Source organism: Balearica regulorum, chromosome 1 (genome assembly GCF_011004875.1).
Source record: "Balearica regulorum gibbericeps isolate bBalReg1 chromosome 1, bBalReg1.pri, whole genome shotgun sequence".
Lineage (NCBI taxonomy): Eukaryota > Metazoa > Chordata > Aves > Gruiformes > Gruidae > Balearica > Balearica regulorum.
The window spans coordinates 701,029-716,560 of record NC_046184.1 but is presented as its reverse complement, the minus strand read 5'-3'; the positions used below and the strand labels follow the sequence as shown (position 1 = coordinate 716,560).

Here is a 15,532-nt window from a genome sequence, read left to right as displayed (position 1 = left end):
ACGTAGCGTTTAAGCTCCTTGCCTTGTTGATAACCCAGAGGAGTCACTCCTGCACATAATTACTGCATAAATCAGTACGGGTCTCATTCTCCTCGTTAGGAAGGCAAATTGGAGCAGTCTATCTTTGGTACACCACACTTCACCACGCATATTGTCTGACCTCCTTCCTAACTAGGTCTGCTCAGTTCACATTTATCTCCTCCAGGAGCTTATCTCTCCTCCTTTCTAACCACCTGCCTTTCCAAAGGAAGCCCTGCCATACCCGTCCAGCTGCTGACCGAGTCCAAAGCGCCATGCAAAGCACTGCTTCCTCACCACAACATTCATCCCGCGCCTCTCAGACGATGTGCAAATCCACCAGAACCGCGATTTCACTCATTTCTAAATACAACTCATGACGCATCCCCTCGCTGGTACCCCCGCTGCCACCGCAGCCGCTCCCCCAGAAGCAGCTGAAGCAAACGATTGTCCCCCGGCTTCACCCCGGTCAGCGCTGAACAGAGATGCTGTGTTCGAAGGCGAGCGCGGGACAGTATCCCCGCTCTCCGCTCGCGGCGGACGAGGCAGCAGCTGTGCTGACCAACTCTGCCACCCCTGTGCTCCCACCACCCCTGGGGCCAACCCCCAGCCACGACGGAGGGGCAGCCGGCGCGGTGCAGCCAGCACGACGGAGGCAGCAGGGACAGGCAGAGGCACGGGCAGGAGGAGGACAGGAGATGCACGCACTTCGTTATCTGCCCGGGGTTCAAGCTTCCCAGCGCACTGTCAGAAGGATCCAGCTGCAAACCTGACAGGCGAAGATGGAGATAACCAGCACCGATTGCCGCAGCCGCGCTCGTGCACTGCGCTGGGACACACGGCGTTGTCGGGGGTGTTGACACGAGCGTGTTCGTGCTGCAATGACTGCGGGGGTGTTACAGCCAAAGTGGGTATCTGGTCCCGGCATGAACGCCTGCCGGTTATCCACGGACCCTGCGCTCCCCGCGGCCCGAGCGGGCAGTCTGCCAGGAGACGTACCACGGGCTTTCCCAGGGCTCAATTAACAGACACACATCTCTGTTCTCAAAACATTAGATGCATGACTGCACGTATCTAAAACAAAACCAAAACAAGACATGTTAGGGTAAGGTGTGTCCCTGTCCCATTCCCCCCCAAAAAAAGGCAGAAGTCTTTTTCCACTCCAAAAGAGCAACGTTCACAGAATCGTTCAAGTTGGAAATGCCCTTCAAGACCATCCAGTCCAACCGTTAACCCAGCACTGCCAAGCCCGGCCACTAAACCTCAACCACCCCTGCACAAGGGGTGATGGCCCGAAGCTAGAGGAGGGCAGGTTTACATTAGATATAAGGAAGAAATTCTTCGCTGAGGGTGGCGCGGCCTCACCAGCGCCAAGCACAGGGGGACGGTCACTGGCCTGGTCCTGCTGAACGCACCATTTCTGGTACGTTACCGCAGTTTTGGAGCGGAGGTGACGTGGACGCTGCCCAGAGCACCGGTGTGCAGGCAGAGTGACCCAGGCTCTGCAGGAGCTGCTCCGCTCCGGCCGCAGCGCCAAGCCCCGGGGTGCACCACGGCCGTGATCCCCCCGCCCCGATCAGACGCTGGCCGGGGCAGGGCGAACGGCCCCTCCGGAAGGGCACTGCTGCTCCTCGCGTGGCTTCGGTGCCAGAGCCGCTCATCTTTGGCAAGGGTGCAGCTCCGCTGGACTGAAAAGCAGTTATCTGGGCAATCAGCACCTTTTGGAGACCTCTGCTTTGAGGAAGAAGATGCCATACAGAGGAGAGGAAAGCAGCCTGAGCAGCTTTCTGCTCTACTTCCTACAGCTACCACAACACAAAAATACGTCCAACGAATAGAGACAGAGAGACTCGGGTTTTCCTCCCAAAAAAACTTCCTGCTGCATCGTCTTGATCAAAAAGCATTCAGAAACATAAAAATAACGTGCAAGACTATCCAAATCTCAGCTACGAGGCGGCAGCAGCTGCCAAATACGCAGGCTGTTCCCTGCAAACCGACACGTGGCACTTTTGAGCCACACCATAAACAAAAACCAATTTGAATCGGTGCAAGAGAAAAGCCTTTGGTCCTGGGACACGAAGGGCCCTCGCTCGCTGCTCCTCCTCACGCCTGCCCCTTCTCACCTGCAACTGCCACCACCTTCACCAAACCCTCCCTGCCGCATTTTTTTCCGGTTGGAAAACTGGAAGGGATGAACACACTTGGGATACCGGAAAGATGCATCCCTAGAAGCAGGACGATCCCTGCCCCGGGGCACTCGCAGGCTCTCAATGCCTGGTTTAATAACAAGAGTATTTAGTGGGCAAAAGCTCTGCAGCCACAGAGAGGAAAAGACAAGCAGCCCAGCCCTGGAAGGCTTTGTGCCACCATCGTGGCGAGAGAGGTGGGGAAAAAGCTCCCCCGGCTCGGCAGTATGGCCCCTCGCTCCTCCAACCCCCTGGGGGTCGCGGGGGAACCGAACCGAAGGGGGGTTTGGGGCAAACTCCCCCTCCTGCCCCAGGAGGTCCCGGGGGAGCACAGCTGGGCAGCCTGGGGAACTCCAGGGCACGCTTCTCATTCGGGCCAAGCCTTTTTTGTTGTGTGTGTGTGTGTGTGTGTTTTTAGCATCTGTAAGACCGCAGCTGCTTTCCAAGCCTAGCATCCCAGCACAAGAAATGGGAAAATGAAACTTGCTGCAAACAAAGTCTTCAGATTCCTGCTCAGTTGAGATAAACACAAGCTCAAGTGAGATAAATGAAAACAAAATTTTCAAAATTCTCACTGACAGCGAACAAAATATTAGTAACAGTTAAAGAATCTGGTTACAACATATGTTTTAGACTGATGCTTCCTCCTCACGTTCACCCACCTTCCCAAAACCGTGACACAGGTGCTACGCAGCCATGCGAACACCAGCTGCCCTCTCGGCAACACAGCCCCGGGACAGCCCTCACGGAGGACGAGAGGCGACCAGAGCATTACAGCAAAAGGACTGATCCCACACCCATATCAAATACGTTTATTCCCCCACAAAAAGGAAGGATCACCCACGATGGGGTAGAGAGAATTTTCTGTCTCGTCTTAAGCAACATCACGGGTTTACAACCCGCAGAGGTGAGCCCATAGAAAGCTTTACACTGAGGTGCTTCTTGTGCCGTATTTAGACCGTTTCAAAGCATCGTCCCACTCAGTGACCTTTGGGAAACGGAGCCGCCGACTGCATGAGACAGCCGCGGGGGCTCGGCTGCCCCGGCACCTCCGGGAGAGGCTGCCGGCGCGCGTCGACCAAACCAAGCTCCGGCAGTGACAGGAAAGAGGTACAGCGTAGGGAGAAGTGGTGGCGGGGAGAGAAGAGAGAGAGACCTCACCGTTCCTGCGCAGACCGGGGCCCGGCGGGGAACAGGCACCCGGGCAAGGCCCGGCGCAGCCAGCACGCCATGAGTGCAGCTGCAGCTCACACGCCGGCTGGTGCCGCGCTCACCGGACCCTGCAAGCTCAAGCGGGTTTCAGAAGCCACAAGAGGATCGCCTGGCAGCGCCCACGCAGGCACTGGCCTGCCTGTGATGGCAGCAGAAGATGGCTATGGTTCTGCTGCCGGGACGGCTGGAGTGTTCACACCTAGGCACGACCAGCACCACGCTGCCGGCCTGGCAAGCGGGATGGTCTTACACGGCCGTGAGGAAACGGCAGTGCAGTCCACACGGCCCAAACGATGGCTTTCAGGGCCCGCTGTCTCACAAATCTTACAGCAACCACGGGATCAATCTCTTCCGATCTACAAAAGTGCCTCAAAGGAACTGGAAGTGCCGAGACCGATCGAAGCCAGGGCACTGCTGCACTAAACCCCCACCCTGCGCATCGGGCCTGGCGCTGCCCGAAGGAAGATCTAATCCCGTGTCACTGTCAGGCATCCGACTCCCTGGGTTTTGATCCACAGCACACAGAGCTTCTCTGCCTGGGCAAAAGTTCAAAGAGAATGAGACAAATATTAATAGAGCATCTGGGATCAGAGGAGCTGCAGTTCCGAGCCCGACCAGTGCGGCTGGGATGCTGCGGCGTGGGGGCTGGCGGCTGCCGGGGTAAGGTGACCCCCTTCGCCAGCATCCACACCGAAGGCTGCAGCGTTCTCTCATTTCGAGCGGCCAGGTAACCGGACAGAAGACAGGCAGCCCTGCACGTGGCGTGGACAGGGGTTATATCCTCTCTTCCTGAGGTCCCCTCTGCAAATATTTATACAGCAAACAGAGCCCGCTGTTAGCAACCACTGGAGGCATTTCAACGTATGGGGTTTTTTTTGCTAGATGTGCGCATTACAAGAACCCAGTCTGAGTCAAACTGATGAGTCACTTGGCCAGGTCCATGCACGACAGAGCAAAATGTATTTTTACTGCCAGTTAGAAATGCCTCCCACCAGCGAGAGCTGCATGGACATCTTGCAGCAGCAGAGCGCCTGGCACTCTCGGGCTGAAAACCCACTCAAAACACAGGTGGGACAGTAGCAGGACAAGCCGTGAGAACTTTCCTCTGCCCAGCAGATTTACTTCAGCATTAGCTCCTCGCTCCAGGCATCGGCTCCAGCTGCGCAGCAGAAGCCTGAGAGGCAGAGGAGCCGTGAGCAGCTCGGAGGAGCGCAGGACCCGTCAACGCCTGCGTCCACGTTCCTCCGATCGCCTGCACGGAGCCTGCGCCACCAGAAGCTGCGTCAGAGACCTCACGGAAAGAGACAGCACCAAGCACGGAGGCAGTTTCCTCTCAACATCCACCTTTACCTTCCACAGAAGCTCAAAACTAGAATTCACGTGCGCAAACCCCAGCCCCAACCGCGGGAGCGGCAAGGCATTCTGAAGGAGCTACCTTTCAGTACAGCAAGAGTGCGCTCAGCGTAGCACGACACCGCAGTCCGCACAACTGCAAAGAAACACGGAAAATGCTGCAGCCTCCCCAGCTCAGTGGAGGCCTCCGAGCCGCCTCGCCAGCCTCCATGCCACCCCCTCGCAGAAAACCAGCACCCTCCCAGGCTGTCCGGGCCTCGGGAGGCAGCAGGAACTGCAATTTTGGATCAGACATCAGCAGGTCTGCGCCTACCGGAGCCCACGACACTGCTCAGCCCGTGCCCCCACGGAAGCGAGCCTGGGGTCAGGCGACGGCACGGCAAGAACTGTGGCACATCACCGGGGACACACAGGGCTGCCGTCTCGTTGGGGAGCGATGCCGCGTGGCCTTGCCGTCGCCCCAGGCCTCCAACAGCGCACCCGAGGTTTGAGCAGGCGTGACAATCCACCGGGGAGATCCCACGGAGCTGGGGGGCTCCCGCCTTTCCCTCCTCCCGCTGCACTTGACCTGGGGGGATCCTCGGCAGTTTGGCCCGAGCCTGCAGCCCCCAGCAACGCCAGGGTTGGGGCGGGCCGGACAGCTGCGACCTCGGACACAGACAGAAACAGCCGCAGATCGTCAATGGCCTATTCAGAAACGCATGTGCTCTAAATCCCCCTATTTCTGTTTGTTTGTTTGTTTTCTAATTCCCCGCAGGGAAGAGGCCATGCCTCCCTCAGTGCTCCGTATAGAAAACTCTAAGATAAGCTCTTCATCCATGCTAAACACGTTTTGAAATTGAGCTGGACTCTTCGGACACAGAGAGAAAAACCTCTCGGATCCCGAGGCAAAAAGCAGCCAGAAGTCCTGGCTCCGCAAAGCAGTCATTTGTCTGCATCAACGACAAGAGCCAAGAGATTTAACAACATCCATTTGAAGAGAATAACATGAGCAATCATGACACAATATGACGAACACTCACATGTGAAAAGAGCCAATTCCCGCTGCCGGGGCACACTGAGCTCCAGACATTGACCCAGAGCCCCGGAGGCGTGCAGCCCCGCTCCCGACACAACCGCCCGGACGCTGGCCACCGGGCAGCCGTGGCCTGCAACCATAACCGACCGGGACACACGGTATCAGCGTCAGGCAGCTGCTTCTCACTGTAGTGCGTCGGTGCTCTGCTGCCCTGGACACAAGCCCTGCCACCCCACAGCTCTGCACGCCACAGCGGGGCTCCGAAACTGGGGGGAAAGCAGCCGGACACCCACGCGCCGGCCCAGCTCACGGTCACGCCGTCCAGCTGGAGGATCTCACACCGGTTTCACAGCAGACAACATGTTTACTGAAAGAGTTAACAGTCTTTTCTCTCATCCTTTCAGATGAGCAGAACACCAGCAGAGACGCTGCTTCCAGCATCACCACGACTGCACCGCAAGCCTGCGTGTGCCGGGGAGCATCGGGACCCCTCAGGAAGATAACGCTGCACCAGGACCGGATGCCGGCTGCAAACCCCAGCAAGCGCTGCGGGCACGCCGGGCTCCACCATGGCAGCAGCCAGCACCTGCAGCGAGCCCCACGCTGGCTCCGGCACACCCCGCTTGCTGCCCTCGAGCCCATCTCTCTTGCTTTCGGTTTCGTTCCCACAAAACGCGCTGAGCTACGTTAACACCGTACGGGGACAGGCCGAGGGAGCGGGGGTGGTGCAGCCCGGCGAGGAGAAGGCTCCGTCCGGGGAGACCTTACTGCGGCCGATGAGAAGGATGGGGTCAGATATTTTAATAGGGCCTACAGCAATGGGACAAGGGGTCATGGTTTTAAACTAAAAGAGGGTGGATTCAGACTAGATGTAAGGAAGAACTTGTTTTACGCCGAGGGCAGTGAGGCACTGGCACAGGTTGCTCAGAGAGGTGGTGGACGCCCCCTCCCTGGAAACATTCAGGGTCGGGCTGGACGGGGCTTTGAGCAACTGATGTAGTTGGAAATGTCCCTGCCCATGGCAGGGGGTTGGACGAGATGGCCTTGAAAGGTCCCTGCAGCCCAAACCACTCTGTGACTCTACCTCTGGAGACGATGCAGAGCTACCTCAGGTCCCAGCAGACCTTCCCCTTTCACCATCCCCAACCGCAAACCCACCCCCGCCCAGTAATCCCACCGGCACACGATCTCAGCAGCCACAGCCCCTCGCCGCACGCAAACACGTCTCAGCTGCACGCAGACAGAGCAGAGCTCCCTCCCTGCCCGCACAAAGGGTCCCATCCTGCCGAGCCCCCCCCCAGCTGCCGAGCGGGTTCCCCCCCGCTGTGTTTAGAGCTGGCAGGGAGGTGCCGGCACGGCACGGCCACGGCAGCAGCCTGCCGCCCAGGCCACAGCGACTAACCCAACCTGTAAAGCAATTAGTCACTCGCAGATGCGAGCGGCGTGCCCTTCCTCCAAACATTATCTGTGCCACCCGTAGGGAGGGGGAATGGGAAAACAGGACAGCGGGGAGTAAGTGTTGTCATATTGATCCCAAAAATCAAATAACTGGTATCAGTCAATCTTCACATCCTTAGCGGATGAATCCTCAGGGGTGCTCACGAGGGCTTGGCACATCACTTGGACACACGTCTTGCTTCAAACCGCCCGTCATGCAGCTCGGGTACTGGGATGGGAAGGGCTTTGCTTCGGCTGTCACTGGCCAGAACAGACATTTACAGGGTGCTGGGCAGCATCGTTCTCTGGCAGAGGATGCCCCTGCTCCTGGGTACCTCCTCACCCCGGCGACGCCGCCTCCACGTCCGCCAGCAGCGAGGAAGCTCGGGCTCTGCAGCGAGTTCCCCAGGGGTCCCGGGCACGTCTTCCGACCTCACAGCTTTGCCACACTCAAAGGAGACAGTTGCACGTCTTCTGTCGACCGGCCCTGACAGAGGTGCCGAATTCTCCGCTGAGCCAGCAGCCAGGGGCAAAAAGCCCACCCGAGTTGTACAAAGCAGAGTAGCCCGCAGCCAGCTCCTACCACGCACAAACACTCTGGGCTGCGGAGCGTCCCCCGCGGGCCCCAAGGCCGTGTCGAGGTCTCCATCCACAGTCACGGGGAAGTGGCGGCCCCGCAGACCTCAGGCCTCCCTTCAGCAGCAGCTCTGCTCAGCCAAAACACAACCTAGGGAAGTCCCGCGACTTCCAACTGCCTCGCCAATTAAACCGGGATGATAGTCTAAAAGCGCTTTGCTGGGAGCAGACCTAATAACACCGTACCTACGCCTGCCGGTTCGAGTGCCTCCCAAACCCGAGCCCAGCGGCAGAGGTCAGGGAGGTTCAGGCTAGACACAGACACACTTTCACTGGGACCCGGACAAGTGCCGCAGCTGGTGGCGGCTCTTCACGCTACCAAAACCTGCTAATGGCTTTCAAGGCAAAGCTGGATGTTTTGCCGAGGTCTGTACTAGCCCAAACACAAGCGTGTTCCGCTCAGTTCTCCAGCCTGCATGCTGCAGGTGAGATTTAAAATAAAGAAAGCGAACAATTAAGAGGAACTCAGTTCATTAATTGTGAGCTCCTTCCTTTCTAATGGCTCACGGCAATTAACCACTTCACCTCGGAGCACTGTCCGTCTTCCCCGAACGAGTCTCGAATAACAGTGGGAGATGCAAGCCCTGCACTGCTCCCTCCCGAAAGTTGGGTTTGAGTCTCCAGACAAGGACGCAGGGTTAAAGCGCTCACCCGCACCATAAGCCCCGCTGTGCCCCGTCCGTCACCGAGCGCTCCGAACCACCACCAGCTTTACGCTGCACGTCAGCCGCACCTCCACGAGGGAGGCCGGGATGAGCAAGAGGGGGCAGAGGGAAACGCTCAGAAGGCCCAGAGACAGCGCTCAGAAGTGAGGCGAAGATGGCACAGCTGCAAACCATTCGGTCCCGGACAGGCCGCTGCATCTGCTCGCAGCCGGTGCAGCCGCGGGCACCCACCTCCGGCAGCTCTGCCAGGCAGGGTCCGACCCGAGGGCGCAGGGGGGACAGAGCAACTCCTTCCCACACTGATGCTACAGGATGATGCTACAGGATGCTGGGGGAAGACGCCTGCAACGATGATGATAATGAAACACCCCGCCACGTGATCAGACACTACTCAGAAAACACCACAACTCTGATCTGGTGCTCTCCGGCCCAAACGCCTTCCCAAAACCAAACGCGTAGTGGGGCTGCGCTGCCCAGAGCGCCTGCCTTCCGCAGGGGAGCCCCGGCCTGCTCCGGAACCGGGGACACGGAGGATCAGCGACAGGCGTCGGGATCCGCACTGAGCATTGCCAACGCGCGTACCCGTACGGCCCTGCAGCCGCTCCAAACGTTAACTAAGCCCTCGGCCTCAGCAGCTTCCCGTAGTAACCAAACCCACGGTTTGGCAGGCGCTGCGTGGAAAAGGATTCCCTCTCCTCAGCTCTGAGCGCGCGCTTAAAACAATTCCAGCCTCTTCTTCTGCGAGCAGGCAGTTTGGGGAACAGACGCTCTCGGGGTGCGTTCTGCAAGAAAGCCCTGATTTTAGGTAAATTTCACCAAGTTTATAACACCGACAAAGCCCGTTTCTGCCACAGCCGGCGGAGCGCAGAATGCCACGCAGAGAGCCCCGGACTGGTGAAACCCCGGGCCCGGGACAACCAGCCCAGCGCCCGCCGCCACGAACGGCCGAGGGCCCCCCGCAGCCCCGGGCCGGGCCCTGCGAGGCCGCGGGCTCAGACGGAGCCGGGCCCGGCCCCACGCCCCGCTCCGGGGGCAGCCGGGCGGGAACCCCCCGCCCCAAACCGGCCGCCGCTTCCGGAGCGATGGGGGGGGGGGGGGGGGGGGGCAGCCCCCAACGTTACCGGGCGGTAATCCGGCAGAACCGCGCACCGACGCTTCGGGCTGCCCGGGAACGGGCAAAGGCACGTACCCCCGGGGACGGGGCAGCCGGAGCTGCGACACCCACCGCCGGGGCTTCTCCCCCGGCCGCCGGCCTGGCCGTGAGGGGCTCCACGGGGGCAGAGAGACGGACACGGACACGGACACCCCCGGCCCCGGGGAGGGGCCTGCGCCCACCCGGCCCCGCCGGCGTGGTCCGGGGCTGCCGCGGTCCCGGCCGGTTGAAGGACGCCGGCGGCCGCCCCCGCCCCGCTGCCCCGGCCGGGCCCCTCCCGCCACCCCCGGTACCGGCCGCGGTCCCGCCCGTGGAACCAGCCGGGCGCCCGCCACGTCGCGCGGGCGCGGCCCGGGGCCCGGACCCGAACCCGCCCCCACGGCCGGCGCTGCCCCGCGTGGGCCCGTCGCGTGGGCCCGTCCCGTGTCCCCCACCCCCCCTCCGCCTCCCCCGCGGCCCCACGCGCGGCGCCGCCCGCGCCCCTCCCCCGCGGCAAGTGACAGCGGTCGCGCCCCCGCCGGCCCCGCGCCGCCGCTCACCGCGCTTGCCGGGGTCGTAGCCCACGAGGACGAAGTAGTCGGCCAGGCGGGCCATGGCGGGGCGGCGGCCGCTGCGCCGCGCTCACAGCCCCCCCGCCGCCGCCGCCGCGCTCCCCGCCCACCCGCGCGTCCCGCCGACCGCCGCCATCTTGGCCCTTCGCGCGGCCGGCCCGGCCCGCCCCCACTGCGCCTGCGCCGCCGCCGCCGCGAGGGGCGGGACGCCGCACCCCATTGGGCGCGCCGGGCGGGGGCGGGGCGGGGCCTGGAGGGGGCGGGGCCTGGAGGGGGCGGGGCTGCGGCACGAGCAGCGGGGGGGGCGGTGGTCCCGGGTGTGCACTGACACGCGCGTGCTGGGACCCCCGTGTGCACTGACACGCGCGTGCGGGGACCCCCCGTGTGCACTGACACGCGCGTGCGGGGTGTTCTGGTGTGCACTGACACACGTGTGCGGGGACCCCCGTGTTCACTGACACACGCGTGTGCTGGGACCCCCCGTGTGCACTGACACACGTGTGCTGAGAACACCGGTGTGCACTGACACGCGCGTGCGGGGACCCCCCTGTGCACTGACACACCTGTGCTGAGACCCCCCCCGTGTGCACTGACACGCGCGTGCAGGGTGTTCTGGTGTGCACTGACAGGCGCGTGCAGGGGCTGCCCGGGTGTGCACGGCCCCCGGTGTGCATGCATGGTGCACGGCCCACCCCCGCAATGTGCACGGCCCTGTGGTGTGCACCGCCCGTCCGTTCCACGCACAGATCCCTCCCCAGTGTGCAAGGCCTCCCCCAGTGTGCACGCCCCTCTGGAGCGTGCATGGCCCCCCCCGGTGTGCACAGCCACCCACCCGTGTGCACCGACCCCCAGTGTGCACAGACGCCCCTCCAGTGCGTGTGCCCCTCCAGCGTGCTCAGCCCCCCCAGGGCGTTCACGGCCCCCCCAGGGCGCACAGCCTGCTGGTGTGCACACCCCTCCTCGGGGGCGCGTGCCCTCCCCCGGTGCGCACAGCCCCCATATATACACACGGCCCTCTGGTGTGCAAGCCCCCCGCAGTGTGCACGCACCCCCCATTTTGCACAGCCCCCTCTGCTGTGCAGAGCCCCCAGGGACACCCCCCCGCCCCGGGGTCCCTGGGTGTGCACGGCCCCTGAGCGTGCCCAGCCCCCCCGTGCACGGTCACCCCTGAGTGTGCAGAGCCCACTGGGTGTGCCCGGCTGCCCAGGGTGTGCATCCCCCCACCGCGTGCGCCCCCCCATTACGCACAGCCCCCCCGAGGGCTGGGATCCCCCGTGGCCCCGCAGGGACGGCATCCCGGGGCGCGGTGACCCCGGCCCTCACTGCCGCCCGGGGGGTGCCGGGACACGCGTGGGGCAGGCTGCGCGGAGGCGGGGGACGTCGCGGTGTTCGGTGCCGACAGGATGCAGCGCCGGGTCCACTCGTGTCCAGCCGGAGCCAGGATCGGGCCTGCGGAGGGCCGGGGAGCAGTCCGGCAGCCGTGCGGGCAGCGTGTGTCCGGCAGCAGGGCCGCGGTGCCGGTGCCGGTCCCTCCCGGGGTGCTGAGTCCGTCCGGGCCGTCCCTGGTCCCCCGGCAACTGCCGCCGGCACCGGGCCCCACGTCCCCGACACAAGCCCAGCCGCGGGGACAGGGCCGGGGCGCACGGCCGGGGGTGCGGGGGCAGGACCCCACCGCACGGCTGCCCACGGCTGCCCACGACCCCGACGGCACGGCCGCTGCCAGAGCAGGGTGTGATTCATCGGGGAAAATCCCCGTTCCCACTCCCACGCGGGAGCGGGACGTGGGGTGCGTGCGGGATGGGGGGGGCAGCTCGGCACCGCCCGGCCTCGGCCCCTCCGGCCCGTGGGCACCAGCGGAGGGAAGGCAGGAGCGCGTCAGCCCTGCCTGCAGGCAGCTGCCAGCCCCGCAGAGTCCCACAGGCAGCAGCGGCCCCGGGAGCTCCCCAGCCCCCCTGGACCCCCGGGGCTCCCCCCGCCCCTCGGCCGGACCCGCGCGTCCCAGCAGCAGCGGGGTACAGGGATTATCCGAGGGCAGAGGGGACACGGAAAAGGCACGGGGGACGCGGGGACGTGGAACGATGGGGCGCAGAATGAATGTCCTGCAGGTCCCCACGGGCGGGGGGGCGCAGGGACGGGGTCCCACGGGACCCCACGGGCAGGGGGGTGCAGGGGCTGGGTGGGCTGGGCAGACTTTGGCAGACAGCCTCTCCCCCTTCCTGGGGTCCCCCCGGGCTGGGAGGGGTGCCTGGGGTGCAGGGCACGGCCAGCCCCAGAGTCCCTCTGCACCCCCACTCCCGGGCACGATACAATCCTGCACGGCCCTTGCACCTCCTGCCGCCCCGGCGTCACCGGCTGCCGTGGGCCGGGGCACGTGCAGCTCCACACCGTGGGCACCGTCCCGGCACCCACCTCCCCGCCCTGGGCACTGCAGTGGGGTCCCAGCAGCACCCCGCTGCCAGGACAGGCACCGTGCCAGCTGCTGGCAGAGGCGGCCGGGCACCCCGGTCCTGGCCCAGCTCTGTGAGCCCCCACCCCGGGTGCTGGGGCGGCTGGGGGACCCCCGGGTGCCAGCCCGCGGGAGGTGCTGTGCGCCCCGAGCCGCGCAATGCCAGGACCAGCCCCCAGGAACGGCTTCCCCACGCCGGGCCAGTGCCCGTCCCACGGCACAGGGCCACGGGGGCGTTCCTGGGTGCCACGGTGCTGGAGCAGGGGGTGCCCGGTGGCACTGAGCCGTCGGCGTCCCTGTGCCGCCCAGCTCAGCCCACCCACGCCACGCACCTGCGCCAGCGCCGCTCAGCCCTCGGCCTCTTCCCGGGGCCTTGTGCTGGCTCCGCCGCGACTCTCCCACCCCGGCGCTCCGCCACCGCTGCGCCCAGGGCTGCCTCCCGACCCACGGCCGGGCGGGGGTCTGGCACCGGGGTGGCCGTCCCCACGTCCCTACATCCCTGCATCCCCACGCACAGGGCCCGGTGCTGCTGCGGGCAAACCCTCCAGCTCCAACGGCGGTGCCAGCCCTGCCGGGGCCCAGCTCGGAGGCAGCGAGGTCACCCCTGCGGCAGCCGGCAGCCCGGGAGGGGACACGGGCAGGCGAGACCCAGTAGGGACGAGGCTCCGGGCATGATCCCGTGGGACGGGACGGCAGCGCAGGGCCGGGGGATGCGCCGAGGCAGCCCGGGGACAGCCCCGGGGACGGGGGACCAGAGCGGTGCCGGAGAGCGGGGACGGGAAATGGGGCTGAGCTGCCCTGGGAGCACCCGAGGCGAAATGTGCCCGGGGTGGGACGTGTCTCGCCTGGCGCGGGGTGGAAGGGGCGCGGGGCTGGGATCGGCACCGGCAGGGACTGGTGCCAGCAGAGCGGGCGGTGGGGGAGCAGGGGGTGCGCAGGACCTGCGGCGGCAGTGACGGGTGCAGGGCGCCCTGTGGCGTGGGGCCTGGGTGCGGGGCGGGCACAGGGGTATGTGCCCGTGGGTCCATGGCACACACAGATCCCAGCTGCAGCCGCGTGCCCGGGACCCTCCCAGGGTCGGGCCGTGAGCCACTTCCAGCACGGCTGTAACTCCTGGGTGCGCCGGGGCTGTGTGTGCAGCCTTGGCTGCCTGCCCGCGGTGCACCCCGGGGACGGCCATAACCCCGTCTCCCTGCCCGCGGTGCGCCCCGGGGACGGCCATAACCCCGGCCCCCTGCCTGCGGTGCCCCCCCGGGGATGGCCACAACCCCGTCTCCCTGCCCATGGTGCCCCCTGGGGACAGCCATAACCCCAGCCCCCTGCCCGCGGTGCCCCCCGGGGACGGCCATAACCCCGGCCCCCTGCCCGCGGTGCCCCCCAGGGACGGCCATAACCCCATCTCCCTGCCCGCAGTGCGCCCCGGGGACGGCCATAACCCCATCTCCCTGCCCGCAGTGCGCCCCGGGGACAGCCATAACCCTGGCCCCCTGCCCGCGGAGCCCCCCAGGGACGGCCATAACCCCGTCTCCCTGCCCGCGGAGCCCCCCGGGGACACCCATAACCCCGTCTCCCTGCCCGCGGAGCCCCCCGGGGACAGCCATAACCCCGTCTCCCTGCCCGCGGTGCCCCCCAGGGACAGCTGTGGCCCAACTCCCCAGGGCAGGAGCAGCCCTGCAGCCAACCTGCTCCGACCCCCCGATGCCCCGAGTCACCGCCGTGGGCTGGATCCTGTGGTGGGGCACCCCCGACTGGGCTCTCACTGCGGGACCACCATGCTGTGGGTGACGCCAGGCCCGTGGCCTCCCTGCCTTGCTGTGGGTCCCCAGCCCCGCTGCACCCACGGGCTCCCCGTGGCCCCACGGCCACTGCTGCTGGAGGGAGGCGCAGCCCTGCCCAGAGCGGGTGACAGGAGGCCGGGGGCTGTGCTGGGGTCCCCATCCCTGTGGCAGAGGGCAGGGTGTCCCCAGGCTGCACCCCACCCGGGGGTCTGGGTCCCAGAGCTGCCCCCCACTGCTCCCCCACGGCGAACGGCAAAGCCAGGAGCAGGTGCTGGGGGAGGGACGGATCCTGGCCACAGCCCCCGTCCCCAGCAAGCTGCCGCTCAGGGCAGCCTCGGCTGGAGGCTGCGCCCACGTCCCCGAGCCCACAGGCAGCGACACCCCACCACCCCCTGCCCCACACCCCTCGGCCGGCTCCCGTCTCACCAATGGTGCTTTGTGCCCCTCTCCCTGCTTTCCCCAGGGCTGGTCCCTTCTGTGGAGATGCTGGGGACCCTGGGGACGTTGGGGACCCTGGGGATGTTGGGGACCCTGGGGATGCTGGAGATGTTGGGGATGCTGGGGACATTGGGGATGCTAGGGACCCTGGGGATGCTGGGGACCCTGGGGACGCTGGAGATGCTAGGGATGCTGGGGACCCTGGGGACGTTGGGGATGCTGGGGACCCTGGGGATGCTGGGCACACTGGGGATGCTGGGGACCCTGGGGACGCTGAGGACACTCCCCACGTTTGCGGGGCCGGAGGACACATTTCTCCCCTCTCCTGCGATTTCTGGCTGCTTCCCGTTGGCTGCACCACCACTTTTCCTGGCTGCAGAGTGGACCCGGAGCCCGTGGCTGTGTGCGAGCGGTGACCCCCGGCCCCTCGGCACTTACTGGGGGGCTGACTCAGCCTGAGGGTAATGCTGGCCCCCAGCACCCCAAGCTCCTCCTGCCGCTCTCCCGTCCCCGTCACCCCCTCATGTCCCTTTCTGCCCCCCGCAAGCAGCGGGGCAGGGATGCTGCGGCACGGCCTGGGCCGACCGTGCTCCCCTGGGACGAGCGAGGGGGCCCTGCCCTGCACCCCCTTGTCAGCCCCC

The 15,532-nt window shown here is 65.3% G+C and overlaps 1 protein-coding gene across 8 annotated transcripts in view; it reads right to left on the bottom strand.

Annotated features, from left to right (window-relative positions):
* Nucleotides 1-10,399, bottom strand: part of SBF1 (SET binding factor 1) — an 82,338-nt gene extending 71,939 nt beyond the window's left edge. For 4 of the 8 annotated variants that reach the window (XM_075745886.1, XM_075746044.1, XM_075746126.1 and 1 more), the window contains exon 1: nt 10,218-10,399. In XM_075745886.1, coding sequence (XP_075602001.1) covers nt 10,218-10,272 — 55 coding nt within the window. In that variant the 5' untranslated portion in view covers nt 10,273-10,399. The remainder of the gene's footprint in view (nt 1-10,217) is intronic. The other 4 variants (XM_075745971.1, XM_075746213.1, XM_075746377.1 and 1 more) reach the window with 1 other exon arrangement.
* Nucleotides 10,400-15,532: the final 5,133 nt, after the last annotated feature.